This window comes from Panthera leo, chromosome C2 (genome assembly GCF_018350215.1).
Source record: "Panthera leo isolate Ple1 chromosome C2, P.leo_Ple1_pat1.1, whole genome shotgun sequence".
Classification (NCBI taxonomy): domain Eukaryota; kingdom Metazoa; phylum Chordata; class Mammalia; order Carnivora; family Felidae; genus Panthera; species Panthera leo.
This window is the reverse complement of record NC_056687.1, coordinates 58,416,229-58,442,014: the sequence shown is the minus strand read 5'-3', so window position 1 is coordinate 58,442,014 and position 25,786 is coordinate 58,416,229. Positions and strand designations below refer to the sequence as shown.

The 25,786-nt window shown below is 35.9% G+C and overlaps 1 protein-coding gene across 9 annotated transcripts in view; it reads left to right on the top strand.

The window, feature by feature from the left end:
- SLC9C1 (solute carrier family 9 member C1) overlaps positions 1–25,786 on the top strand; it is a 108,531-nt gene that overhangs the window by 68,351 nt on the left and 14,394 nt on the right. For 8 of the 9 annotated variants that reach the window (XM_042956108.1, XM_042956104.1, XM_042956105.1 and 5 more), the window contains 8 exons: positions 2,020–2,215; positions 3,698–3,883; positions 5,765–5,914; positions 7,647–7,698; positions 9,026–9,174; positions 17,508–17,633; positions 18,986–19,084; positions 19,608–19,781. In XM_042956108.1, coding sequence (XP_042812042.1) covers positions 2,020–2,215; positions 3,698–3,883; positions 5,765–5,914; positions 7,647–7,698; positions 9,026–9,174; positions 17,508–17,633; positions 18,986–19,084; positions 19,608–19,781 — 1,132 coding nt within the window. The remainder of the gene's footprint in view (positions 1–2,019; positions 2,216–3,697; positions 3,884–5,764; positions 5,915–7,646; positions 7,699–9,025; positions 9,175–17,507; positions 17,634–18,985; positions 19,085–19,607; positions 19,782–25,786) is intronic. The other variant, XM_042956106.1, reaches the window with a different exon arrangement.

Genomic DNA, 25,786 nt, shown 5'->3' with positions numbered 1-25,786 from the left:
TAAAGGATGGTAAAAGGTTACAAACTTTCAGCTAGAAGATGAATCAGGTCTGAGAATCTGATATAAGACACAGTGACTCTAGCTGAAAACCCTCAATAGTATAGTTGAAATTTGTTAAAGGACTAGAACCTGAAAGGTCTCATCCCCCACAGAAGGTAATCATAGGACATGATGGATATGTTAATTCATTAGTGTGGGGACTCTTTTCATAATGTATACATTAAATCACCACGATGTACTCTTTAAATATCTACAATTTTATATCTAATTATACCTCAATACAGCTGAAAGTTTAAAAAAGGTAAAAATAGCATTCTGGAGATAGAACTGAGATGGGCAGAATTTGACAAGGCTTCGCTTATACTCTGGTTTCTCTTCAAATTATATAAATAGTGCGCCTTTTAACAAGGCTTCTCTCTATGGCTCCTCCCTCACACAGTCACTGCCGAAGGCTTTAGAGGTCCCTGGGAATGTGAAGACAGGATCATAATTTATTCCTAATGTCATCTTCAGGGTCCCAAATTGTAAAAGTTTCAGGTCCTGAGGAATACAGATCCACCTCTGAGAGTAGGGAGATCGATCCACTACTTACCTAATCTGAATTCAGCAGCTGATTAATCACTTCACTTGAGTTTTAACAATATAATGCATTATTATATTACTTGAAAAATGAAAAAATAAAAATACATAAGGAAATCCTTGTATACACAGTTCCACTCCCTGGCATACTTGGTACAGAAACTATTTTTCAAAACATATGCATGAATTTACATTTTTTGGTGAAGTGTGGATGTATACTATTCCACTACCACACCTCCTGGCATTTTTTTCCCTCAGATTTTATGCCTTGACAAAGAAAGATGCTCATGACACATTGTTAAGAGAAAAGAAAAAAAATTACAGAACAAAACGTATAATATAATTTCTTTTGTGTTTATAGATAATGATTACATTTAAAACAGTATTCAAACTATTAATCCTAGTCATCTCCGGAAGGTGGAAGGGATTGACTTTGTTTTATGATTTTATTAATGTTTGTTTATTTATTTGTCTGTTTATTTTTAATGTTTATTTCTTTTTAAGAGAAAGAGACAGAGCACGAGTGGGGGAGGGGCAGAGACAGAAGGAGACAATCCAAGCAGGCTCCAGATTCCAAGCTGTCAGCACAGAGCCCTATGCAGGGCTGGAACCCACACACCATGAGATCATGACCTGAGCCGAAGTGGGGCGCTTAACTGACTGAGCCTTCCAGGCGCCCCAATGTTTATTTATTTTTGACAGAGAGACAGGGTCGCGGGGGTGGGGAGGGCACTGAGAGAGGGAGACACAGAATCTGGAGCAGGGTCCAGGCTCTGAGCTGTCAGCACAGAGCCCAATGCAGGACTGGAATTCACAAACTATGAGATCATGACCCGAGCTGAAGTCGGAGGCATGACTGACTGAGCCACCCAGGTGCCCCTGTTTTATGATTTTTTAAAATACTTTCAGTTTGCATTATTCCCATCTGTGACCAAAAGTATTTCTATTAAAAGTAAAAGTGAATGAGGGGCGCCTGGGTGGCTTGGTCGGTTAAGCGTCTGACTTCGGCTCAGGTCATGATCTCACCGTCCGTGAGTTCGAGCCCCGCGTCGGGCTCTGTGCTGACGGCTCAGAGCCTGGAGCCTGTTTCGGATTCTGTGTCTCCCTCTCTCTCTGCCCCTCCCCTGTTCATGCTCTGTCTCTCTCTGTCTCAAAAATAAATAAACGTTAAAAAAAAATTTTTTAAAAAAAGTAAAAGTGAATGAAAGTTGACGAAGGTGGGGGAAAAAGAAAGGAAATCAGCCTGAAGACATTTAGCAGAGGGGGAAATTAAAAGGACAGCATCTGAAGTGGGATGTCAGAAAGTGTTAGGGAGTGACTGTTCCTACCCAGAACTAAGCTGGCTTCTGTGCTATAGATGATTAGAACATAGCTGAGCATATAATGAAAATAATTCCGTATAATTATTTTATCAGATAAAACTTATTTTTTTTTTTGCAGACATTGCTTTCTTCAGTCATGCCATAAAATCGTATTTACTAATGAATTTGAGTATGTTGGATATCTTGTGATAATGATGAATATGTTTCCGATTACAATTTCTTGGATACCTGAATTAAATGATATCTATGAGCATGAATTAAAATATTCTAACTACTTTTTTCTTACATTTTATATCATGGAGGCCCTACTTAAGGTAATCCAAAATTGTGTGTGTGTGTGTGTGTGTGTGTGTGTATGTGCATGAACATGCTATATGTCTCACAGAGAGATTCCCTAACTTCATTTTTCAGCATTAGCTATACACAATTTTCTAAAGGAGTATGTGAAATTCTCTTTCACTTCTCAAACAAATAAACTTTAATTTTTAAAGGTAAATTTTTTGGGCGCCTGGGTGGTTCAGTTGGTTTAGCATCCGACTTCAGCTCAGGTCACGATCTCACCGTCCATGGGTGTGAGTTCCGCATCAGGCTCTGTGCTGACAGCTCAGAGCCTGGAGCTTGCTTCAGATTCTGTGTCTCCCTCTCTCTCTGCCCCTCCCCTGCTCGCGCTCTATCTCTCAAAAATAAATAAAACGTTAAAGATAAGTAAATTTTTAAGGCAACTCAATAGCCAACATCCATACTTTAAGAACTGATTTTGTATTTGCACAAATAAAGTTCAAAATGGTGTGTGTTGAAGGGAGTCTCAAAGGTGTTGGCAGTGTTCTTAAACTTAGCAGGGTAGTAGTGTTCATTTTATTTTTTTAATACTAGATAGATAAACAGATAGATAGGTAGAGTGATACATATCCCTGTAAACTTGAAAAACATTTCATGATTTGATTTTTAAATCAAATATAAAGGTAGTTGTAAAATGAGGAAATAACCCCCCACAAATTGATTATAGTATTGTGTCATATGGATCGAAAAGTGGAGGTTGAGTATGTGAGTACATAGCTTGATGAAAAAAATAAGGGAAAAGTCAGAAGCAACACTAGGACGCCCACAAGAAAGAAAGTCACTCCCAGTGACTGGAGCTTAGGGATGGGTTGGTCAGCATGGAGATTGGAAAGGTGTTAGATTTGCATGAAGGATATGGTATATGAGATAGGAGATGTGGACGTAAAGAATAAAGAGCTTCACACACCATGCCTATCTCATTCACTTCCCTGGCATCAACTACCATTTATAGTCTAATGACTTCCCAATTCAGTTCCCTGCTCAGATTTTATCAAGAACCTCAGATCATATAGACAACTGATGACTGGATCTCCCCAACAAAATACTGTGCAAACATCTCAAACAGCATATTCTTAACAAATTTATCTTCTGTAAGCCTACTCTCCCTTCAAAATTCCACTGGAAATCCAATTTCCCAGGCTTGAATCCAGTCATTTTTAATACTTCCCATTCTTTTAGCTATAGTAGGTTTTCTGAAACAAAGAAGGAATGAAAGAATGAACTGTCATAAAATAGTAGGGAATTTTGAATAGTTTCTCCCTTGGAATGGACGCTTCAATATTCCAACTATTTTAATTTCAAGTTAATATGATTATTTACTAGTATTTCAGACAAGTAGTCTTAAGGTAGATCAGAGAAAAAAACCTAATGAGTGATATTTCAGTTATTGTAGAAAATGTTGCAGTAAAAGCAAAAACAAACAAGATAATGTGTTGTTGTTTTTTTAAAATCAACAGATGGCTGCAATGAGGAAGGAATATTTTTCACATACCTGGAATCTATTTGAGTTGACAATTACATTAGTCGGCATCATAGATGTAATTCTTACTGAGACAAATTACATTACTTATACTTTTGAATTTATTCAAACTGTAATCTTTTTTAAAATTGTTCGATTTCTTCGCATACTACGTATTTTAAAGGTAAAGAACTATAAAATCATTCATTTTCAAATTCTAATGACTGCTTCATGAAATATGGACTAAAGTTTACTAGTTTTATGGCTTCCACTTTCTATTGGAATGATGTTTATATTTCAAATGTTATATCCCTTTCACAAATTAGATTTTGTAACAGTGTTTTATGAGTATCCAAATTATATTTGTAGTTTACTTAGCATATGAAAGTATAGAAATGTTCATCACAGCTTTTCCTTGAATAGAGAGTACATGACAAATTCCGTATTAATGTAAATATAAACTAACCCCAAAATTATGTATATTTTTATAGATACCTGGTATAGATACCTGGTATAAAATCAACAAAACAACCATGCAAACCATTCACAGTGACAAAACAAATAGTATAAATTCATACACGTCACGAAACCGAAAAATGCACATTTCATGTTATATAAATTCATAGTAATATAAAATCACAGCATCGAAATGACCTTTGATTGTCTAATACACCTTTCTATGACAAGTATGATATTTTTTCTATACAATTATTTCAATGACATGAAACTCACTCATCACAAAGCATATGAAGTATGTATATGGATACAGATATACTCTCCCTTTCTCTCACCACCTCTCTCTCTCTTCATACACAAATAAGGTACATACACATACAAGCACTGTGAGAGATACAAGGCTAAGTAAAACATAGTTCATCTAGAAATAAAACTAATAGGTTAGAATCTTTACATTTAAAGTTTTTTTACATATGCTTAAAAAATAATTGTGCTACCAAGAGAAATAACTAGGTCTAAAAGTATGCAACTGGTAGCTTTTCCAGTTTTACTACTAAATGAGACCGTAAGTAATGCTAGTGTGCTATATAATGCTAGGTCAAATTGACCTAAGGAAGGCAAGTAAAGTGTATTCAGTGACTACTTAATTCTTTCTGATGGGAAGATATGCAGAGTCTACCAAATATTTTAAATGAAAAAAACTGGTAAACAACTTAAGAAAAGTTTGTATATATATTCAGGAAACTCTGAACTCTTATCTTATGTCAGATGATAGTCCTTGGAACATGAAGACAAATTATCTGTACTCTCTACCCCCAGAGAACTCATTGTAGAAGGGAAATTATATGTCATCTAGATGTTCCAATGTTATATTGTAGAATATACAAGTGCAAAACAGAGTCTGTACACAACGCTAATGAGATTTAAAAAAAAAAAAGACTTCCTTTATTAGGTGATACTTGTGATACTTGAACTGAATCTTGAAAGATGAACATAAACTAGCTCTTCTAGGATTAATGGCAGGTGGTTGGAAGGCAGACTATGGAGGTTATGGAGCATAGACAGGACACCAGAAATAGCCAACTCTACTGAAGTGAGGGGATTGCTCAGTGGTAAGAGATAATCTGGAAATGTAAACCTCAGCAAAGAAACAACGAGAAGTTAATGGTGGGGTCACACAAGAAGCATAATTGTGGTGGGTTCTAACCCCCAAATAAACCTTCTAGCAAGAAGGTTAGTAGGAGATTTTGCAGGTAAAATAGCAATACTTTATAGACATTTTTTGACTTAAGCCCAAAAGATTAATTGCTTTGTTTTCCAAGAAGTTAAGTCAGTTGAAAATAACATCCAGTTCTATATAAGGGACATAAGTAAAGAGTAAAGTCATCACTTCACATAGGTGCCCAACGTTATTAGTTACTAGGAAATAGCTGTAGTCATGAAGTTATAAAGTTATCATGAATAAAATAACTAAGAACCTCGACAGGTTACTATAGTTATCGTTGAAAGAATGTTATTTCTTAGCATTATCTACTTTAGGTAAACTAATAGACATATAATTAACTAAATGTATACAATTTATATTAAATAGTAGTTCTGCTTTTTTCAGCTCATAACCCCCAAGTTGCTGCAAATAATAGATAAAAAGATGAGTCATCAGCTATCCTTTAAATATGCTATACTAAAAGGTTATATCCAAGGTGAAGCAGACATAATGACTATAATTGATCAAATTTCAAGTTCTAAGCAAGTTAAACAGGTGAGAAAAACTTTAAATACTAAGGAGAGGGTTTACTCCTCCAGTCCCTCCGCTGCCCCACCCATTATGTTCTCTGTCCCTATGTGTAGGTGTGGTCCCTGACTCCTGATTCCCTGAGTGATTTCTGTAAAAACTTAAACTAGTCTACACCTGTATTACTCAAATGCCTCCTTACTGAAATGTCTGTGCCACAGTAGCAAGTCATGAGGCTTTTGCAACCCACCTTTTCATTCTTGTGGAAGCTCTTGTGAAGCCTGTGTGCAGTGGGTAGTTCCCTCCTGATCCAAGTTGCAGGATCTTTCACCTATAGCTGTGCTCAACAGGAAACACTGGAGGATGAGACGTGATGGCAGTGTTGATCAACCAGAACTTCCTCATAGTTCCCAAAGGCTCCCCTCCTGTCTATATGCCTCATTTCCCCACGGTAAATAGTAATAGAAGCAAAGGATGGGGATCTGGAAACTGGGAAGAGTAATAATAACTCATCTAGAAGGAAACCTTGTCTAATTCTTTCATTACACAGTTAAGGTGGGGGGGAGCCAAGAGAGGTTGAATGATTATGCTCAAAGTCACATAGGTAGTAAACAGCAAAGAGAATTCTAGGGCCTAAGTTCTAGATTTTAGTTTTCTTTTTTCTTTCTTTTCTTTTTCCTTTCCTTTTTTTTTTTTTTTTTTTTTTTTAGTGAGCTCTACACCCAATGTGTGGCTCCAACAGTTGCATGCTCTACTGACTGAGCCAGCCAGACACCCCTAGATTTTGTTTTTTACTGTTTTGACTGAGGCAGACTAACACTATGTTCTCACAAGTTTGTCAACTATGTGAAACATTTACCTTTCAAGGCAATTTAGAACATCTAAATTCTGTGTAAAATGTACCCAAATCTCGATAGTCAGGAAAATTGAACTGATGATATGTAGTAGAACACAAAATTATCTTTCCTTTCTTTATCACCTGGAACTTTAAAACTGTTTTCTTGGTGGTGCCTGGGTGGTTCAGTCGGTTGAACGACCGACTCTTGGTTTCTACTCAGGTCATGATCTCATGGTTCATGGGTTCGAGACCCACATCAGGCTCTGAGCTGACAATGAGGAGCTTGCTTGGGATTCTCTCTCTCCCTCTCTCTCTGACCTTCCCCTGCTCATGCTGTCTCTGTCTCTCTCAAAATAAATAAACATAAAAAAAATAAATAAATCAAACTGTTTTCCTGAATTTTGTTACCTTTTCTAACCTGGAAAAAGGATATTTAGCCCTGGAATTTGAGAATACACAGTAGGAAATATAAAAGGACCTGAATCTCTAAGATGTTGTCTGGTTTTAGTCCCTACTGCTCTCACACAGCTTGGCCAAACATTTTACCTCACTTAAGATTGAAAGCTTCCCCTGTATCCCCAATTTAGAGGCTTTAATAACATTGAAGAGGAAAATATCTACCATGCGTGTGTTTTTCAGAATCAATAGTAACCTAAAGCAAGTTACTTTTAGAGAAAAAAAATATGACGTGCCTTCAGGCTTCTCAAAATCAACCTGTTATGCCACTTTTTACTCTCTCTACCACTCTTCCTGGAGCAAATTAAGGTTATTGCACAAAACTCAGTTCTAATCCCTAAAAAGCTCCCCATCATATTTTTCTTTAAAGTTATTAGTTAGGTTAAAAATCCATCAGCTGCAAATGTAAAGACATTTTATAACAGCTTGTTTTCCAATGGGGATAATGCTTCTTTTATTTCGTAGGTATTATTAAGGAGAATAATGAAGAATACAGGACGTGCTCTGAAAGAGCTAGGTAGGTAACCCTCATTCTAAAGATTAAGCACAACCATCTCTTATTATCATTACTTCTGAAAGGCAGTTGTTTTGACAACTAAACCGATTGTTAAGGCAACCTATTTATTACTAATAATAAAGTGAGTAACTTCAACAATCAACATGATCATATCTTTGGCTGCATGGGTTTAGTGTAATATTACCTCTCCACGTTTGTTCTTTCTGCCCTATACCTCAATGAAGCCCTTTTAATTCCTCTTTAAAGGAAACACATTAGCACTGCATGTTTATACACACTATTATCACCTTATAAATTCTATTTTCTTCCAAACCAAAAGTACACATACCTTCCTGAGCAATACAGGGGAAAAAGTTACTTTTTCTCTCCACTTGCCATAGAGTTGCCATGTGAAGATTTAGCTTCATAAGTTGAAATCACAACCGAGCTTCACAGATCTCTGATATGTCTCCTGGAAGGCTCTATGCCTAAACATGGCACCAGCTTATTCCCTGAGTCATGCCACATCATGCTCCTAGTAGAGGATTAATACTGGAAGTGGGACAGACACACTCCTATAGTATAGTGTTCATGTGTGAGGAGAAGGAGGGGGTTTGATACAGATGGTGGGCAGTAAAAGGGTACAGCAAGCATGAGAATGGAACTGGACTTGAGAGATCTTGCATGGCAGGTAGTCATCAAGCCAGACAAGAAGTCATCACCAAGGAAAAGCCCAAATGTAGAATCTAAGTGAATGAAGCTCTGTGGGCATTTAGGAATCCAGATAAGACAGGCAGAAGAGCATAAAAGCCCAAATGTAGAATCTAAGTGAATGAAGCTCTGTGGGCATTTAGGAATCCAGATAAGACAGGCAGAAGAGCATAGATGGATGAGTCATCTAGACACACAGGCATGCTGGGTGGGCAATAACCCAGGATGAATGAGAGGACTTAATCAAAAGCCATATCTAAGTGCACAGTTTGTAGTCAAAAATCCTAATTCAAACAGAATGGAAAAGCGGGACATAAACCCCAGACCTAGAAACCAGAAGAGCCTCTCAGTGTTCCATGCAAGTGGATCAGTGTAACTGCTAATCCTACGACTGGGGCTGTCTGTCCTTCCTCATGGGCATAGGTGTAAGTACAAGCCGACAAGAAAATGGTAAACAGAACTATGCTGCTGCTGGTGAATTATGATTGATTGCAGAGGACTCATCAGGGAAAGATATATTTCTCTGTGTTGAGGGTTGTACTCCATGGATTTAGAGCAAAAATATTGAGCTTATTGTCCACATGAAATATTTAAATAATGTTCTTATTTTTTCTGAAAATATTGTGTTATTTTTCAGGCTACTTAGAGTATGATCACCCGGAAATTGCTATTACTATGAAAACAAAGGAGGAGATTAATGTCATGCTCAATTTGGCTAGAGAAATTGTTAAGGTTTTTAGGTCAAAAGGGATTATTCATAAAATCGAAGGTTCTGAAATTAATAAGGTAAGGTAGCATATTTTAAAAACAAATATACTTTCTTGATATACAGTCATCCATGATCTTCAAACCTACTTTTGATTTTCCATTACAGACCATCTCTGGTATATGAATATCCACATTAAAATAATTGTCTAAAGAAAAGCACATACCATAAAGCATTTCCTTCTTGAATTCCAGTGGTCAGCTTTTCTTTCCATTTCTTGCCAAAGTGAGGGACCATCTCTTTCTATGCTTTGCTCCCAAATCAGGGGTATGATAAAACTACTCTTTACTAAGCTAGAGTGGGTATCAATATTTTCCTGGGAATTACCTGTGCCACCGAAACAGCTTTTCCCATAGAATTCCATGATTTATAAGAACACCCAACTATAGGGTGAAAAATAACTACATTTCCTTTCTCTAAGGTAATTATTAGTACCATGACATATAAAAATATAGAGGGTCCCACTAATTCCATAAGTAGAAAATTTATTCCCCAAATTGGGAACCGTATAAAAAAAATCCAAAAGCTATTATGCTTGTGAATACATATACAGAACTTTTAAACATAATAGTAGCTAATTGAATCTTGTAACATATTAAAAGTTTAGTAAGTATATATTATTAGTAAGTAATATATTAGTAAGTAATATATATTATAAAATATATATTAGTAAGTAATATACTATGACTAAGAAGGTTTTAGCTCATAAAATAGCTATAGAACTTATTCAAAGATTTAAAAAGAAGAAAAAAACATTTGACAAAATTAATTGTTCAAAATATTTTTAAAAATTCTTACAAGACTAATAAATAGCATCTTTAATCCAATAAAGAGTTTCTATTAAAAATTTAAAACAAACATAGTATTAGATGTCAAAACACTTATAAGTATACCATTTAAAGTCAGGAAAAAGAAGTCTTAGCCAGGTCAAGAAAAAAAAAAAAGGAAATTGAGAGGTAAAATTTTGGGGAAAAGGAAAAGACAGTTATTATATGTTGATGGTTTAATTTAAAATCCTAGAGAATTAATACACTTAATAAGATATATTAAGCCTAATAATATAGGCTTAATAAGATAAATTATAGAATATTCAGAAATACTATCAACATTCAAAATTCTTCCCCAACTAAAGAAAATATAGAAAAATATTCTATTCACAGTATTAATTAAAAACTAAATCCTTAAGTGTGAACCTAACATTAAATATATAACACTTATGTGGCAAGAACTGAAAGGCATATTTGAACATGTAGAAAAAAAAATCAGTCACATTGAAGACACAACAATGGGAATTATCATATTTGAGGAACAGAAAGAAAAAGATTGAAGAAAAGCGAACAAAATCTAAGGGACTCGTGCGATCCAACATATGCACTGTGGGAATCTCACAAGGAGAGAGAGAGATAGGGACAGAGGGAATATCTGAAGAAATAATGGCTGAAAACTTCCCAAATTAGATGAAAGACATAAATATTAACATTCAAGAAGGTCAATACATTCCAAGTTGGATGAACTCAAAAAAACCCACACCAAGACACATTGTAATCAAGCTGTCAAAAGACAAAGTGAAAATTTTTAAATCAGCCACAGAGAAGCAACTCATCACACATGAGCAAGCCTCAATACAATTATTATCAGATTTCTCATCAGAAACTTCAGAGATCAGAAAGAAGCAGGCTGATATATTCAAAGTGCTAAAAGAAAAAAAAAAACTATCAACCAAAAATCCTATATCCAGCAAAACTGTCCTGCAGAAATGAGGGAGAAATTAAGACATTCCCAGATGAACAAAAGTGGAGGGAGTTTATTATGACTAGATCTTCCCTGAAAGAAATGTTAAAAGGAGCCCTACATATTGAAAGGGCAGAAGACAATAACTGGAACCCATATGAAGAAATAAAGATCTTAGTAAAGATAACTACATGGGCAATGATAAAAGATAATATTATTGTAATAATTTTTTTGCAACTCCACTTTTTTTTTTGTTTTCTACATGATTAAGAGACTAGAACATTTGAAACAATTATTAGTCTAAAAGCTAACATTATGATAATGTTGGCTTGTAAGTCTATATGTTGTTTCCTACATCATATAAGAGACTACACATTTAAAAACATATATATTTTGGACACACAACGTATAAAGATATAAATTTGTAACAACAGAAAGGAGTGTGGAAGGAACTATTAAAGGAGCAGAGTTTTATATGTCATGAAAGTTAAGCTGATATACATTTAAATTAGAGTACTACACTCTAGGGAGTTAAATGTAATCATCATGGAAATTAAAAGGTAAATAACAAAGAATATACCCAAAAAATAAATGAGAAAGGAATTTAAGTGTTTCACTCAAAAAACAAAACAAAACAAAACAAAACAAAACAAAACAAAAAACCCTACGTGCAAAAGAAGCCAGTATGTAGGAAATAAAGGACAAAAAGCTATATGTAGGAAAAATAGTAAAATAATGGAAGTAACTGTTCCCTTATAAGTAATTACTTTAAATATAAATGGATTTGACTCTCCAAACAAAACACAAAGATTGGCAAATAGACAAAAACATGATCCAACTATATGACGTTCCTGGGAAACCTGGATATCCTCATGCAAAAGAATGAAGTTGCACCCCTACCTGACACCATTTACAAAAACTAACTCAAAATGAACCCATGACCTAATGTAAGACCTAACACTGTAAAACTCTTAGAAGAAAATAGAGGGCAAAATTTCATGATACTGTATTTGACAATAAGTTATTAAAATGACACCAAAGGCACGGGCAACAAAAGAAAAAAATAGAAAAAGTGGACTTCATGAAAATTAGGAAATTTAAAAAAATGTACATTATGACCTTCATGTGCATCAAAAGGCACTATCACCAAAATAAAAATGCAACAAACAGAATAGGAGAAAATATTTGCAAATCATGTATTGGATAAGGAATTAATATACAGAATATATAGAGAACTCTTGAAAGTCAACAACAAAAACCAAGCAGCTCAATTCAAAAATAGGCAAAGGACTTGGATAGATATTTTCTTCAAAAAAGATACACAAATAACCAATAAACACACGAAAAGATGCTTAACACCATTAATTATTAAGGAAATGCAAATCAAAACTACAATGAAATCTTCATACCAATTAGGATGAGTATCATCAAAGAAACCAAAACCAAAAACCCTGTACATCATTGGTGGGGATGTAAAATGGTACAGCCACTGTGAAAAACAGTATGGCACTTAAGAAGAATTTCCCTAAGTTTTAGCAATTCCACTTCTGAGAATATACTTTAAAAAACTGAGAGTAGGATCTCAAAGAGATCCCAGCGGCATTCCTTTGTTTTTGTTTTTGTTTTTATTCTCAAGTTAGTTAACATACAGTGTAGTCTTGGCTTCAAGAGTAGAACCCAATGATTCATCTCTTACATATGACACCCAGTGCTCATCCCAAAAAGTGCTCCTTAATGCCTGTCACCCACTTAACCCACCCCCTACCCACATCCTCTCCATCAACCCTCTGTTTGTTCTCTGTATTTAAGAGTCTCTTATGGCTTGTCTCCCTCTTTGTTTTTATCTTATTTTTCTTTCCCTTGCCCTATGTTCACCTGTTAAGTTTCTCAAATTCCACATATGAGTTAAATCATATATCTCTCTGACTGATTTATTTCACTTAGCATAATACCCTCTAGTTCCATCCACGTTGTTGCAAATGGCAAGATTTCATTCTTTTTCATACCAAGTAGTATTCCATTGTATATGTATATACCACATCTTCTCAACCAATTCATCAACTGATGGACATTTGGGCTCTCTCCATAATTTGCCTATTGTTGATAGCACTCCAGTAGCATTGTTTACACTAGCTAAGAAAAAGAAGCAATTGAAGTGTCCACTGATGGATGAATGGGTAAGCAAAATGTGGTATATACTCAGAATGGAATACTATCCAGCCTTTTAAAAAAGAAGAAAATTCTGGGGCACCTGGGTGGCTCAGTCGGTTAAGCGTCCGACTTCAGCTCAGGTCACGATCTCGCGGTCTGTGAGTTCGAGCCCCGCGTCGGGCTCGGCTGATGGCTCAGAGCCTGGAGCCTGCCTTGGATTCTGTGTCTCCCTTTCTCTCTGCTCCTCCCCCATTCATGCTCTGTCTCTCTCTGTCTCAAAAATAAATAAACGTTAAAAAAAAATTTAAAAAGAAAAAAAAAAGAAGAAAATTTTGACATGTGCCACAACATGGATGAACCTCAAGGACAGTCTAAATGATATAAGATAGTCACAAAAACACAAATACAATATGATTCCACTTCTGTATAGAGTCAAAATCTTAACAGACAGAAAGTAGAATGGTGGTGGCACTGGGCTGGCTCAGTCAGAAAAGCATGTGATTCTTGATCTTGGGGTCATGAGTTCAAGCCCACATTGGGTGTAGAGATTACTTAAATGAATGAATAAATAAAAAGTTAAAAGAAGGAAAGAAAGAAAGAAAGAAAGAAAGAAAGAAAGAAAGAAAGAAAGAAAGAAAGAAGAATGGTTGTTTCCAGGAGCTGAGGAGAGAGAAGAATAAGGAATTATTGTTTGATGGGCATAGAACTTCAGTTTTGCTAGATGAAAAGAGTTCTGAAGATGAATAGTGCTATGATTCCACAGTATGAATGTACACATAAAATAGAACTGTACACTTAAAAATACTCAAGACAGGGGTGCCTGGGTGGCACAGTTGGTTAAGCAACTGACTTCAGCTCAGGTCATGATCTTGCAGTCTGTGGGTTCAAGCCCCATGCTGGGCTCTGTGCTGATGGCTCAGAGCCTAGAGCCTGCTTCGGATTCTGTGTCTCCCTCTGTCTCTGCCCCTCCCCAGATGGCACTCTGTCTCTGTCTCTCTCAAAAATAAATAAACATTAAAAAAATTTTTTTTTAATTACACACAAAGTAGTGATAGCAATAATGCCTAAAAAGTTCCCACAAATCAATGACAAAGAATCCTATAGAAAGTGAGAGAAGAATATGAAACAGGCATTTCACAGGCAAAAAGAAAAGTTGTTAATGCATGTTTGAAAAGATATTTGACATCTCTAGTAACTAAGGAAATAGAAACTGAATTATTAACACATACCACATTTTGCCCATTAAATCAGCAATAATGGGGTGGAGGGGAGTCAGTATTCAATGCTAATGAGGTTATGAGAAAATGGATTTAAATAGAGCAGAATGATGAGGCACCTGGGTGTCTCAGTCAGTTAAGCATTTGACTTTAGCTCAGGTAATGATTTCATGGTTTGTGAGTTCAAGCTCTGAATTGGGTGAGCTCAAACTCCACTTCTGGTGAGCATGAGCCCCACTTTGAGTGAGCCCTGTCTCTCTCTCTCTCTCTCTCTCTCTCTCTCTATCTATCTCTCTCTGCCCCTCATGGGATTCTCTCCCCATCTCTCTCTGCTTCTCACTCACACCCTTTGTCTCTCTAAAAAAAAACAACAACTAAGACTGGGGCCACCTGGGTAGCTCAGTCAGTTAAGTGTCAGACTCTTGATTTCGGCTCAGGGAATGATCTCATCATCCTTAGTCCAAGACCCGCATCAGGCTCTCTCTCTCTCTCTCCCTCTCTCTCTCAAAATAAATAAATAAACAAGAAAAAAGAAAAAAACCACTAAGACCAATATACCTGATTATGGGAAAAGTTTACTCTGTAGAAAATAGAAATAATAACCCAAACCAATGTTATTGATTGATTGATTGATTGAGCAAAAAATCATACCAGTTGATTAGGGGATTTTAATATTAAGGGTTTTCTCTCTCTCTCTTCCAAATTTTTTTAAAAATTTTTTTAACATGTATTTATTTTCGAGAGAGAGAGAGAGAGAGAGAGCGAGAGCATGAGTGGGGGAGGAGCAAAGAGATGGAAACAGAATCTGAAGCAGGCTCCAGCCTCTGAACTGTCAGCACAGAGCCTGATGCAGGACTTGAACCCACGAACTGTAAGATCATGACCTGAGCCGAAGTTGGATGCTTAACCCACTGAGCCACCCAGACACCCCTCAAATTATTATTTAAATTCTAGTTCGTTAACCTATCATGTAACATTGGTTTCAGGAGTAGAATTTAGTGATTCATCACTTACATATAACATCCAGTGCTCAACACAAGTGCCCTCCTTAATACCTATCACCCATTTAGCCCATCACCCCACCCACACCCCTCCATCAACCCTCAGTTTGTTCTCTACTGTTAAGGGTCTCTAGAATGCCTTACATAACAATGCTAGGTTAAAATTAACATTTTTTTTCCAGGGCACCTGGGTGGCTCAGTTGGTTGAGCGTCCAACTTCAGCTCAGGTCATGATCTCACGGTTCGTGAGTTCAAGCCCCATGTCAGGCTCTGTGCTGACAGCTCAGAGCCTGGAGCCTGCTTCTGATTCTGTGTCTCCCTCTCTCTCTAGCCCTCCCCCACTCACACTCCTCTCTTTCTCTTAAAAAAATAATTAACATTTTGTTCCTATATGGGTAATCAATTGACTCAACCTCATTTATAGAAATGATTATCATACCCTATTAAACTTCAGTGGAGTATTTCATGAATTAAATGACTGTGTATGTGTTGATGAGTTTCTGGATTCTTGTTTCATCATTTTATTTATCTGTCATTGAATCTTTCTCAATGTATATCACACCATCTTATACTGGAACTTAATAATAAATCTTCATATCTGATTTTATGTATTTTCCAGCTTTTGCTCTTTTCTTCAAGATTATTTTGACTAGTTTTGGCATTTTGTATTTTCAAATAAACATTAGAATCAACTTGTCAATTTCCATTAAATAATCTAATGAACTTTCCATTGGGATTCCAAGAAGCCTGTATGTCAATTTAGAGACAACTGACATCTTAGTAATATTGACAATCTATTAACGTATCTCTCCACTTTAGTTTTAACTTTGGCTCAGTAGTTCTTGTGTTTTTCTGTTCTTCAACCTATTTCATTCATGAACCTGAATTCTTATCTCACACCACACACGAAAAAACCAATTTTAGATGGATTGTACATAACTGTAAGAGGTAAAACAATAAACTTCTAGAAGATAATATAAGATAATTTTTATGATATTGGCATAGGCAAAGATTTCTTAAACAGGATAGAAAATTGGATTTCAGCAACACAAAAATTGAGAACTTCTCTTTATTAAGAAAACAAGAGAATTAAAAGACAAGCCACAAAAAGGTAGGGGATATTTTCAAAACAAATATATCCAACAAAGGGCTTATGTCCAGAATACCTGATGGTTTTTAACTGACAATACCAACTGTAGGCCATCACGTGGAACAACTGGAACATCAGAGTGAGAGTGTAAAGTAACACAAACACTTTGGAAAATTGGTAGGCAGAAGCTTCTCAATTTGAACACATATATATGACACAGCAATTGGATTACAGAACCATATAGTCACAGAAATGTGCACATATGTACAGCAAGCAAATATAGCAGCATTACAAAAGCCCAGAACTGGAGCACCCCAAATGTTGATGAATAGTAGATCAATAGTAGACAAACCAGACACAAACAAGTACATACTCATTGATTTCATGCAGATAAAGCTCAAAACCAAACAAAGCTAAACTCTGGTAATAGAAGAGTGGTTGTCTTTGGATACAAGAAATGACTGGAAGAGAATATAAGAGAGGATTTTAGGGTGCAGTAAATGTTTTATTTCTTAATGTGGGTGCTGGTTACCCAGATCTTTTCATATTGTAAATGTTCTTTCTGTGGACATTTATGATTTGTGCACTTTTGAGGTCAACACTAAACCATCCTGCACACCTAGAAAACTGATTTGAGGATTAACACAACAATGTGCACAACCTGAACCACAGAACTCAGCAGGTACACAGTGCAGAGAGGTGAACTGGGGGAGAGAGAAACCACGGAGGGCAGGGAGCTGTTTTTGCTTTCAGAGAGAGGACAGAGACTGGGGTTGGGGGGGGTGGGGAGTACGGGAAAAGCAGCCCTCCCCAAAAGTAGCTGGAGAGAAAGTGGAAAAGTGGAAACAGCCGCAGGGACTGAACAAAAAAGGGAGAAAGGAGAAAGGAGAGGGTTTAAGTCCCATTTAAACTCCATTAGACTCTATAATTTGTGTGTTTTTTATCTGCTATAGTTCAGTAAAAAGGTTTAGTTTTAAGTGTTTAATCTATGATTTCAGAATAATGATACCGGAAAAAGGATATCAGTGGGGAGAGGTTGAAGGGTTCCATAGAAGAACAAAATCTCAGAAGAGCAAGAAAAGGAAATAGTACAAAGTCATATTTTTTAAACATTCTTTGAACACAATTTTATTCATCCTTTTTCTTAAATTTTATGGTTTTAGTTAATAATGGCCAAAAAAAGAGAGATACTTGATTTTCAACCTGTTATCAAACCACTTACTGTTAAAGAAGCACTCTACAATATTCCATGGCTAGATAAAGAAAAAGATCATATAAGCTTCATTCAGGTAATATTTTTATTTCCTGGTAATACCATTTTTAATGTACCAACAAATGATTTTCTAAAAAGAGACTATGATACTCTCCAGCTTAAAAGTCTTTAAATGTCATTGATCGCCTGTAGGATAAAATCCCAAAAATCCCTTTAAATGACATGCAAAGTCTATCCACAGTCTGTCTCTTGCCTCCCTTTCCATTTTAATCTTCTGTTGCCTATTCATCATATACCTCATACTGAACCTTGCATGGTGCCCCAAGCCCTTTAACACTATTTTCTAATTCCATTCTTCTGGGGGTGCTACTTTTCTTGAAATGCCCTTTGTTTTTACTTTTTTTTTTTTTTTTCAAATCTTGCTTCTCTGGAAACATCCTTACAAAATACTCAGAAAAGTAGGCTTTGGAGGCAAATATCCCACCAATAGAAGATCAACCTGTGATCCTTTCTGAGTTTGGAGGACCAAAGGTGTCAGCGTTGTATCCATTATATACTTTCATTATAGCATTAAGTACATTGCATTGCAATCACCTTTACATCTCTCTTCTGTACTATACTCTTTTTTTTTAATGTTTATTTAGAGAGAGAGAGAGACAGAGTGTGAGTTGGGGGGGAGGGGGGCAAAGAGAGAGGGAGACACAGAATCTGAAGCAGGCTCCAGGCTCTGAGCTGTCAGCACAGAGCCCGACGCGGGGCTCGAACTCATGAACCATGAGATCATGACCTGAGCCAAAGTCGGATGGTTAACCAACTGAGCCACCCAGGTGCCCCTGTACTATACTCTTTAGCTCATCCATATTTTGTATACCCAAACCCTAGCACTCTGCATATTACACAAAGAGTGCTCAAAGAGTGTTTGTTGAATGCGGAAATAAATAGGTCTAACTTGTTCTAATAACATTCTCTTTTTGTATCTACTTGGTGCCAAAGGACCAATTATATTTATCCACCTGCTTAATATATTTTGAATGAATGAATTTTTTATTTACTTTATCTGTTGTTTACAGTATAACTATGTAAGAGACATATATATGACATTAGCCTGCATCTGTTCTCATTATTGTCCATCCAGATTAAATATTTTTTTTATCTTTCCCTTACATTCTTATTCTTACATTAAATTATTTCTGTTCTAATCCATGTATAAATACCCCATTTATGAAGTTATATAGATCTATGAATATCCACTTTCTTTCTTTGATATTCATAATTCCTATCTTCTCTTATAAATTTACTAACACAACATGTCAGATCTTATTAAGTGGTATTTTAAAATGCAAAAAATTTATTAAAATATAAATTTCAACATCACCAACTACTGCTAAAATAGTATTTATATCTTATATATTTGGTGATATTTTTAAGGAAAGAGCCAGAGTGGTAACATTTGATTGCGGAAATGATATATTTGAAGAAGGTGATGAGCCCAAAGGAATTTATATAATAATATCAGGTATGGTGAAGGTAAGTCAGAGTTATTCATAAATGCATTTGTGAACATTAGTTAAAAACTCTATGAAATTGAGAATTCATAGTTTTCCATGTTAAGAACTGCATTATTCCTTTATTTAGGACAATAGCTTCCATTCAATTTTCTTATTCAAACATAATGGTTAGCATTATGTATCACCTTTTAAGTGATACTTTCCCATAGATAGTAAGAAACCATCCAAAGGATCATCTTTATGATAGAATATTATCGTATAAGTTGTTTTCTTCTTATGTTTATCTGAATCAGGTATTTAGCCATCCTAAAGCAGGTATAGGTTAGTTGAGTAGAAGAAATCATAAAGACTGCAGTATCTAAGAATTCTTTTCTTTCTAAGTTATTGCTAATTTAATAAATTTGAATTAAAAGGTACAAGTAATAAATATCCTCAAAATAATATGTACATATTAAAATTGTTAAAACCAAAAGAAAAAAGTCAAAATTTAGACAGTTTGGGTAATTGACATATGTTTTTTTATCTTTCTTTGTTCTGAACAGCTTCAAAGATCAAAGCCTGGCTTGGGAATTGACCAAATGCTCTGGGAGTCAGAGGAGAATGATGATCAGATAACTTACACAGACTTTGTGATCAGTGGGGAAATAATAGGAGAGTTAAACTGCTTAACGAATAAACCGATGATATGTTCTGCTACCTGCAAAACTGTAGTGGAGGTCAGAAAACATCACATTTTGTCTTACTGTTGTATCTCATTCAATATGTAGTATCAAATTTAAGGTTGTTTCTGTACCTAGCATATGTTTGCTGTCTGATGATAATTTTAAAAAATATAGGAATAGTAAGGGAGCAAAACTTGTTACCAAATTATACTTACCCAGTATAATGCCCTGGCAAAATGGCTTATAAATATTGCTCTGCCATGTTGAAAAAAAGATTTTAACCAGAAAAACTGATTAAATGAGGTCTCTCATGGGGAAATTAGAGGAGATATTTTAACTGTAAACACCATAATTCGGGGGACTAAGTAAGGAAAAAAGTCAGAGAACTAATAGCTATTAATAAAAAAAGTTGAACAAAGTAGATGGAAGTTTCCCTAGACACAATGAGGACAAAATTCTCAAAACAACAGGGGCTCTCACTGGCCTAATTTGAACTCTAAAAGAACAATGACTTCAAACAATTGAACCCCACAATATATAAAAATCCATAAGCTGATAATGATACCAAAATTCATTTAATTTCCAATAAGGTTTTTGGAATATCAACTTACTACTCTAAACATGGATTGTTCTTTTAAAAAATAGAAAGAATTAAACATTTATCCTGCCTTTCCTCTATGAACCTTTTCAAGGTAACAACAACAAAAAATGAAGTAATATTCTTCTATACAGAATTTCAGCTAACAAATATAGAAGCAGAGACCTAGCATATTTCATTTTGCCATCTGAAATGAAATAATGTAAATAGGCAACAACTATCAATTGATGCTGAAACTACTAAGTGTAACGTTAATGGGAAACATCATAGTGAAAGGACAAGGCTTGCACCACCTAAAAACAATTGTAGCATCACTAAAAGTTGGACAATTGGGCATCACGTACCTCATGATATGATGCAGCAGAAGTACTGGCACTACCATGAAGTCTTCTTGAATGAGAAAAAACTAAAAGCCTATATATATATGTGTGTGTGTGTGTGTGTGTGTGTGTGTGTGTGTGTGTGTGTGTATACATACACACACACACACACACACACACACACACACACACATATATATATATATATATATATATATATATATATATATATACATATTTGTGGGTTGCTTTTTTTGAGAGAGAGAGAGAGAGCATGCCTGTGGGAGTCAGGGAGAGTCAGAGAGAGGGAGAGAGATAATCCCAAACAGGCTCCATGATGTCAGCACAGAGTCTGACACAGGGCTCAAACTCATGAACCATGAGATCATCACCTGAACCAAAACCAAGAGATGGATGTTAACCAACTGAGTCACCCAGGTGCCCCTTTCTTTAATTAAAAAAAAAAAAAAATTGAGAGAGTAAAAACATATAGATCTAACCAGTTTATAGAAAATTCAGGAAGGAGAGAAACAAGTTAATTGACATCAGAAGGGAATAACTAGCTAAAGCCAAAGATGTGGGAGGTCCACAGAATGAATGATCCATTTTTTTTCTCAACACACCAATGACATATAAGAAGGAATGGGAGAAGGAAGAGGGTAAGGGAAAACTTAATGTGTCTATTATTCAGTGATGGATATTAGAATATTTACAAGTAAAATTATATGATACCTGAGATTTTCGTAAACATATTATAGCCTTCTGTTTCTGGTTACAGAATAACAATAATGAATTACTAAACAAACAAACATGATAATGTGGTCTATAGTGTGAAAAAAGTGCCCAATGGATAGAAAACAACATTGAAATTGTCCAAAATATGGATTAGGCACTAAATAATTATTGATAATAGATTTGAAGAACTATGTTCTTTGAAATATGTTCAAAAAATTAAAGGAAAACATATCCTTAATGAGAAACGAGATAGAAAATATCAGGATATTGTGGAAATATAGAAAAGAGTCAAATGGAAATTTTAGAACTAAAAACACCTAATTGGAGATAGCAGTAAAAAAGAGTCAAGGGTGCCTGGGTGACTCAGTTGGTTGAGTGTCAGACAGCTTGGGGCTTGTGAGTTCAAGCTCCAAGTGGGGCTCTGTGCTGACAGCTCAGAGCCTGGAGCCTGCTTCGGATTCTGTGTCCCTCTCTCACTCTGCCCCTCCCTCACTCATGCTCTTTCTCTCTCTCAAGAATAAATAAAACATTACAGAAAACATTTTAAGAGTCAAAGAACTAGAAGACAAATAATAGAAATAATAAGGAAAGAATAGGTGAAATAGAAGATAAAATAATTGGGGCACCTGGGTAACTCAGTCAGTTGAGCATCCGACTTCGGCTCAGGTCATGATCTCACAGCTCGTGGGTTTGAGCCCCCGTGTCAGACTCTGTGCTGACAGCTCAGAGCCTGGAGCCTGCTTTGGATTCTGTGCCTCCCTCTCTCTCTGCCCCAACCCACTTGCATTCTGTCTCTGTCTCTCTCAAAAATAAACATAAAAAAAAATTAGAAGATAAAATTATTGAAAATGATGAAACTGAAAAAAGGAGGGAACAGAAATTACTAGATCACCGGGGAGAATTAGAGAACTAAGTGATTCCATAAAACGAAACAATATCTGGGAGCACCTGGGTGGCCCAGTCAGGGAGGCATCCAACTTCTGCCACTTAGGTCATGATCTCACAGTTCATGTGTTCGGGCCTTGCCCTGGGTCTAGCTCCCCTCCCTGCCAGGTGCACACAATGGCCAGCTCTGGTCTGGAGAAAGTTGTACATTTTTGAAAACTCCAAGTTTCAAACGGCTGTTGCAAAATAGAAACTGGTTCTCTTCATATTTCTCATTTGCTAGTCCATGGTCTGGAGAGGTTTTCCTCTTGTGCTAACTCAATACCGCAATTTCACAGCCCCTCTTTTCTTTTTCTCCTTTTGTCTCTCCACAGAAGGGGTTCCATACCCTCTGTGCCTATGCCATTTTATCTCCCCAATTCACATACATGCACCTCAATCCCACCAAGCTGTCTCCCTCCACCTGTGGAGATCCTTCTGCCACTCCACAGATTGATTTTCTGGGTGTTCCAAGTGATTTGACTTCAATTCAGATGTGTTTGAGGGACAAGGGAAATCCTGGTCCCCTTACTTTTCTGCCATCTTAACTCCTCTCCCCTCCCCCCAGCCTAATCTGATGAAAGAAATTAAGATGTTCCATGCTCTTGGCTTGGAGCAACAAATATTGTTACAGTGTCTGTACTACCCAAAGTAATCTACAGATTTAATGTAACCCCTATCAAAATACCAACAGCATTTTTTCACAGAACTAGAACAAACAATCCTAAAATATGAATGAAACCACAAAAGAATCCAAACAGTGAAAGCAATCTTGAAAAACAAAGTTGTAGGTATTGCAATTCCAGATTTCACATTATAATACAAAGTTGTAGTAATCAAAACAGTATGGTACTGGCACAAAAAGAAACACATAGATCAATGGAATAGAATAAAAAATCCAGAAATAAACCCACAATTATATGGTCATTTGACAAAGGAGACAAGAATAATAAATGGGGGGGAAACAACAGTATCTTCAAAAAATGGTGTTGGGAACACAGGACAGCTACATGCAAAAAAGTAAAGTAGACCACTTTTTTACACCATACACAAAAGTAAACTCAAAATGGATTAAGGACCTAAATGTGAGACCTGAAACTATAGAAATCCTAGAATAGAGGTGCCTGACTGTCTCAGTCAGTAGAGCATGTGACTCTTGATCTCACGGTCATGAGTTTAAACCCCATGTTGGGCATAGAGTTGACTTAAATAAATAAATAAATAAATAAATAAATAAATAAATAATAAAATTTTAGAACAGAGAACAGGTGGTAATTTCTCTGACATTGGCTGTAACAGTACTTTCTAATTATGTCTCCTGAAGCAAGGAAAATAAAAACAACAATTAACTAGTTGAGACTACATGACAATAAAAACCTTCTGCACAGTGAAGGAAACAACCAACAAAACTAAAAGGTAACCAGGTTTCTGGGTGGCTCAGTCAGTTAAACATCTAAATTTGGCTCAGGTTATGATCTCATAGTTCATGAGTTCAAGTCCCACTTTGGGTGAGCTCAAACCCCACTTTGGGTCCACATGAGCCCCACTTCAGGTGAGCCTCACTTTTCTCTCTTTCCCTCTCTCTCTCTCTCTCTCTGCCCCTCATGGAATTCTCTCTCCCTCTCCCTCCTTCTCACTTTCTGCCCTTCACTCACTTGTACCCTTTCTCTCTACCTCTCTCTCAAAACAAAACAAAACAAAACACTAAAAGATAACCTACTGAATGGGAGAAGATATTTGCAAATGACATATTTGATAAAGAGTTAGTATCCAAAATAGATAAAAAACTTATACAACCCCACACCAGAAAATAAATAATAATCCAATTTTAAAATGGGCAAAACGTATAAATAGACATTTCTTAAGAAGACATACAGATGGCCAACAGACACATCACTCATTATAAGGGAAATGCAAATCAAAACTACAATGAGATATCTACTCACACCTGTCAGAATGGCTAAAATCAAAAACTCAAGGAAAAAAAAAGTGTTCACAAAGATGTGGAAGAAAAGGACCCCTTGTGCACTATTGGTGGGAATGCAAATTAATGCAGCCATGGTGGAAACAGTATGGAGTTTCCTCAAAGAAATTAAGAATAGAACTACCCTAAGATACACTAATTGCACTGGGTATTTACCCAAAGAATTTGAAAACACTAATTTGAAGGGATATATAGTCAATACTCAAATTGCAATAGTCAATTTATGGAAGCAGCCCAAGCATCCATCAATAGATGAATGGATAAACTGAATGGGTAAACAAGATCTAGTATATATGTATATACAATGGAATATTATACAATGGAATATTATTCAGCCATTAAAAAAGAATGAAATCTTGCCATTTGCATCAACATGGACGGATCTAGAGAGTATAATGCTAAATGAAATAAGTCAGTCAGAGAAAGACAAATGCCATATGATTTCATTGGAATTTAAAAAACAAACAAACAAAGGGGGGAAAGAGAGAGAGAGAGAGAGAGAGAGAGAGAGAGAGAAACTGAAAAACAGACTCTTAACTTTAGAGAATAAACAAGTGGTCACCAGAGGGGAGGAAGATGGGGGGATGGGTGAAATAGGTGAAGAGAATTTAGAGTACACTTACCTTTTTTTTTTTTAATGTGTTTATTTATTTTTGAGAGAGAGAGAGACAGAGACAGAGAGCGAGCAGGGGAGGAGCAAAGGGAAAGGAAGACACAGAATCTGAAGCAGCTCCAGGCTCGAAGCTGTTAGCACAGAGCCCGATGAGGGGCTCAAACTTATGGACCATGAGATCATGACCTGAGCTAAAGTTAGATGCTTAACCAACTGAGCCACCCAGGAGCCCCAGGAGTACACTTATCTTGATGAGCACTGACTAATATATGGAATTGTTGAGTTACTATATTATACACCTGAAATTAATATAACACTGTATATTACATACACGTGAATTAAAACTTATAAAAGAATAATGTTAGACAAACTATACTATCTAACTTAAAGCCTTATTATAAATCCTTATAATCAAAACCATGTGGAATTAGCTTAAGATTAAGACAATATAGATCAGTGGAATAAGGAAGAAAATCCAGAAACAGATTCATATATACACAGTCAATTGATCTTTAACAATAATATCATTTTCAACAAACGATCCTGAAAATTCCAAATATCCACATGGAAGCTATGAGCCTTGGCCCCACACACTATGCACAAAAATTGATTTGGAATGATTGTAGACTTAAACATTAAAATTAGAGCTACAAAAATTCTAAAGGGACACAAAGATCTTGATGTAGGCAAAGATTTCTTCCAGGACACAAAAAACACTAACCATAAAAGGAAATACTGATAAATGGAATGTCACTAGTATTAAAATCTTCTTCTGTTTTAAAGGACACCATAAAGAATATGGAACACAGACGGTGGGGAATTTTTCACAATATCTATCTGAAAAATTACTTGACAATGGAACTTATAAAGAATTCTTACAACTCA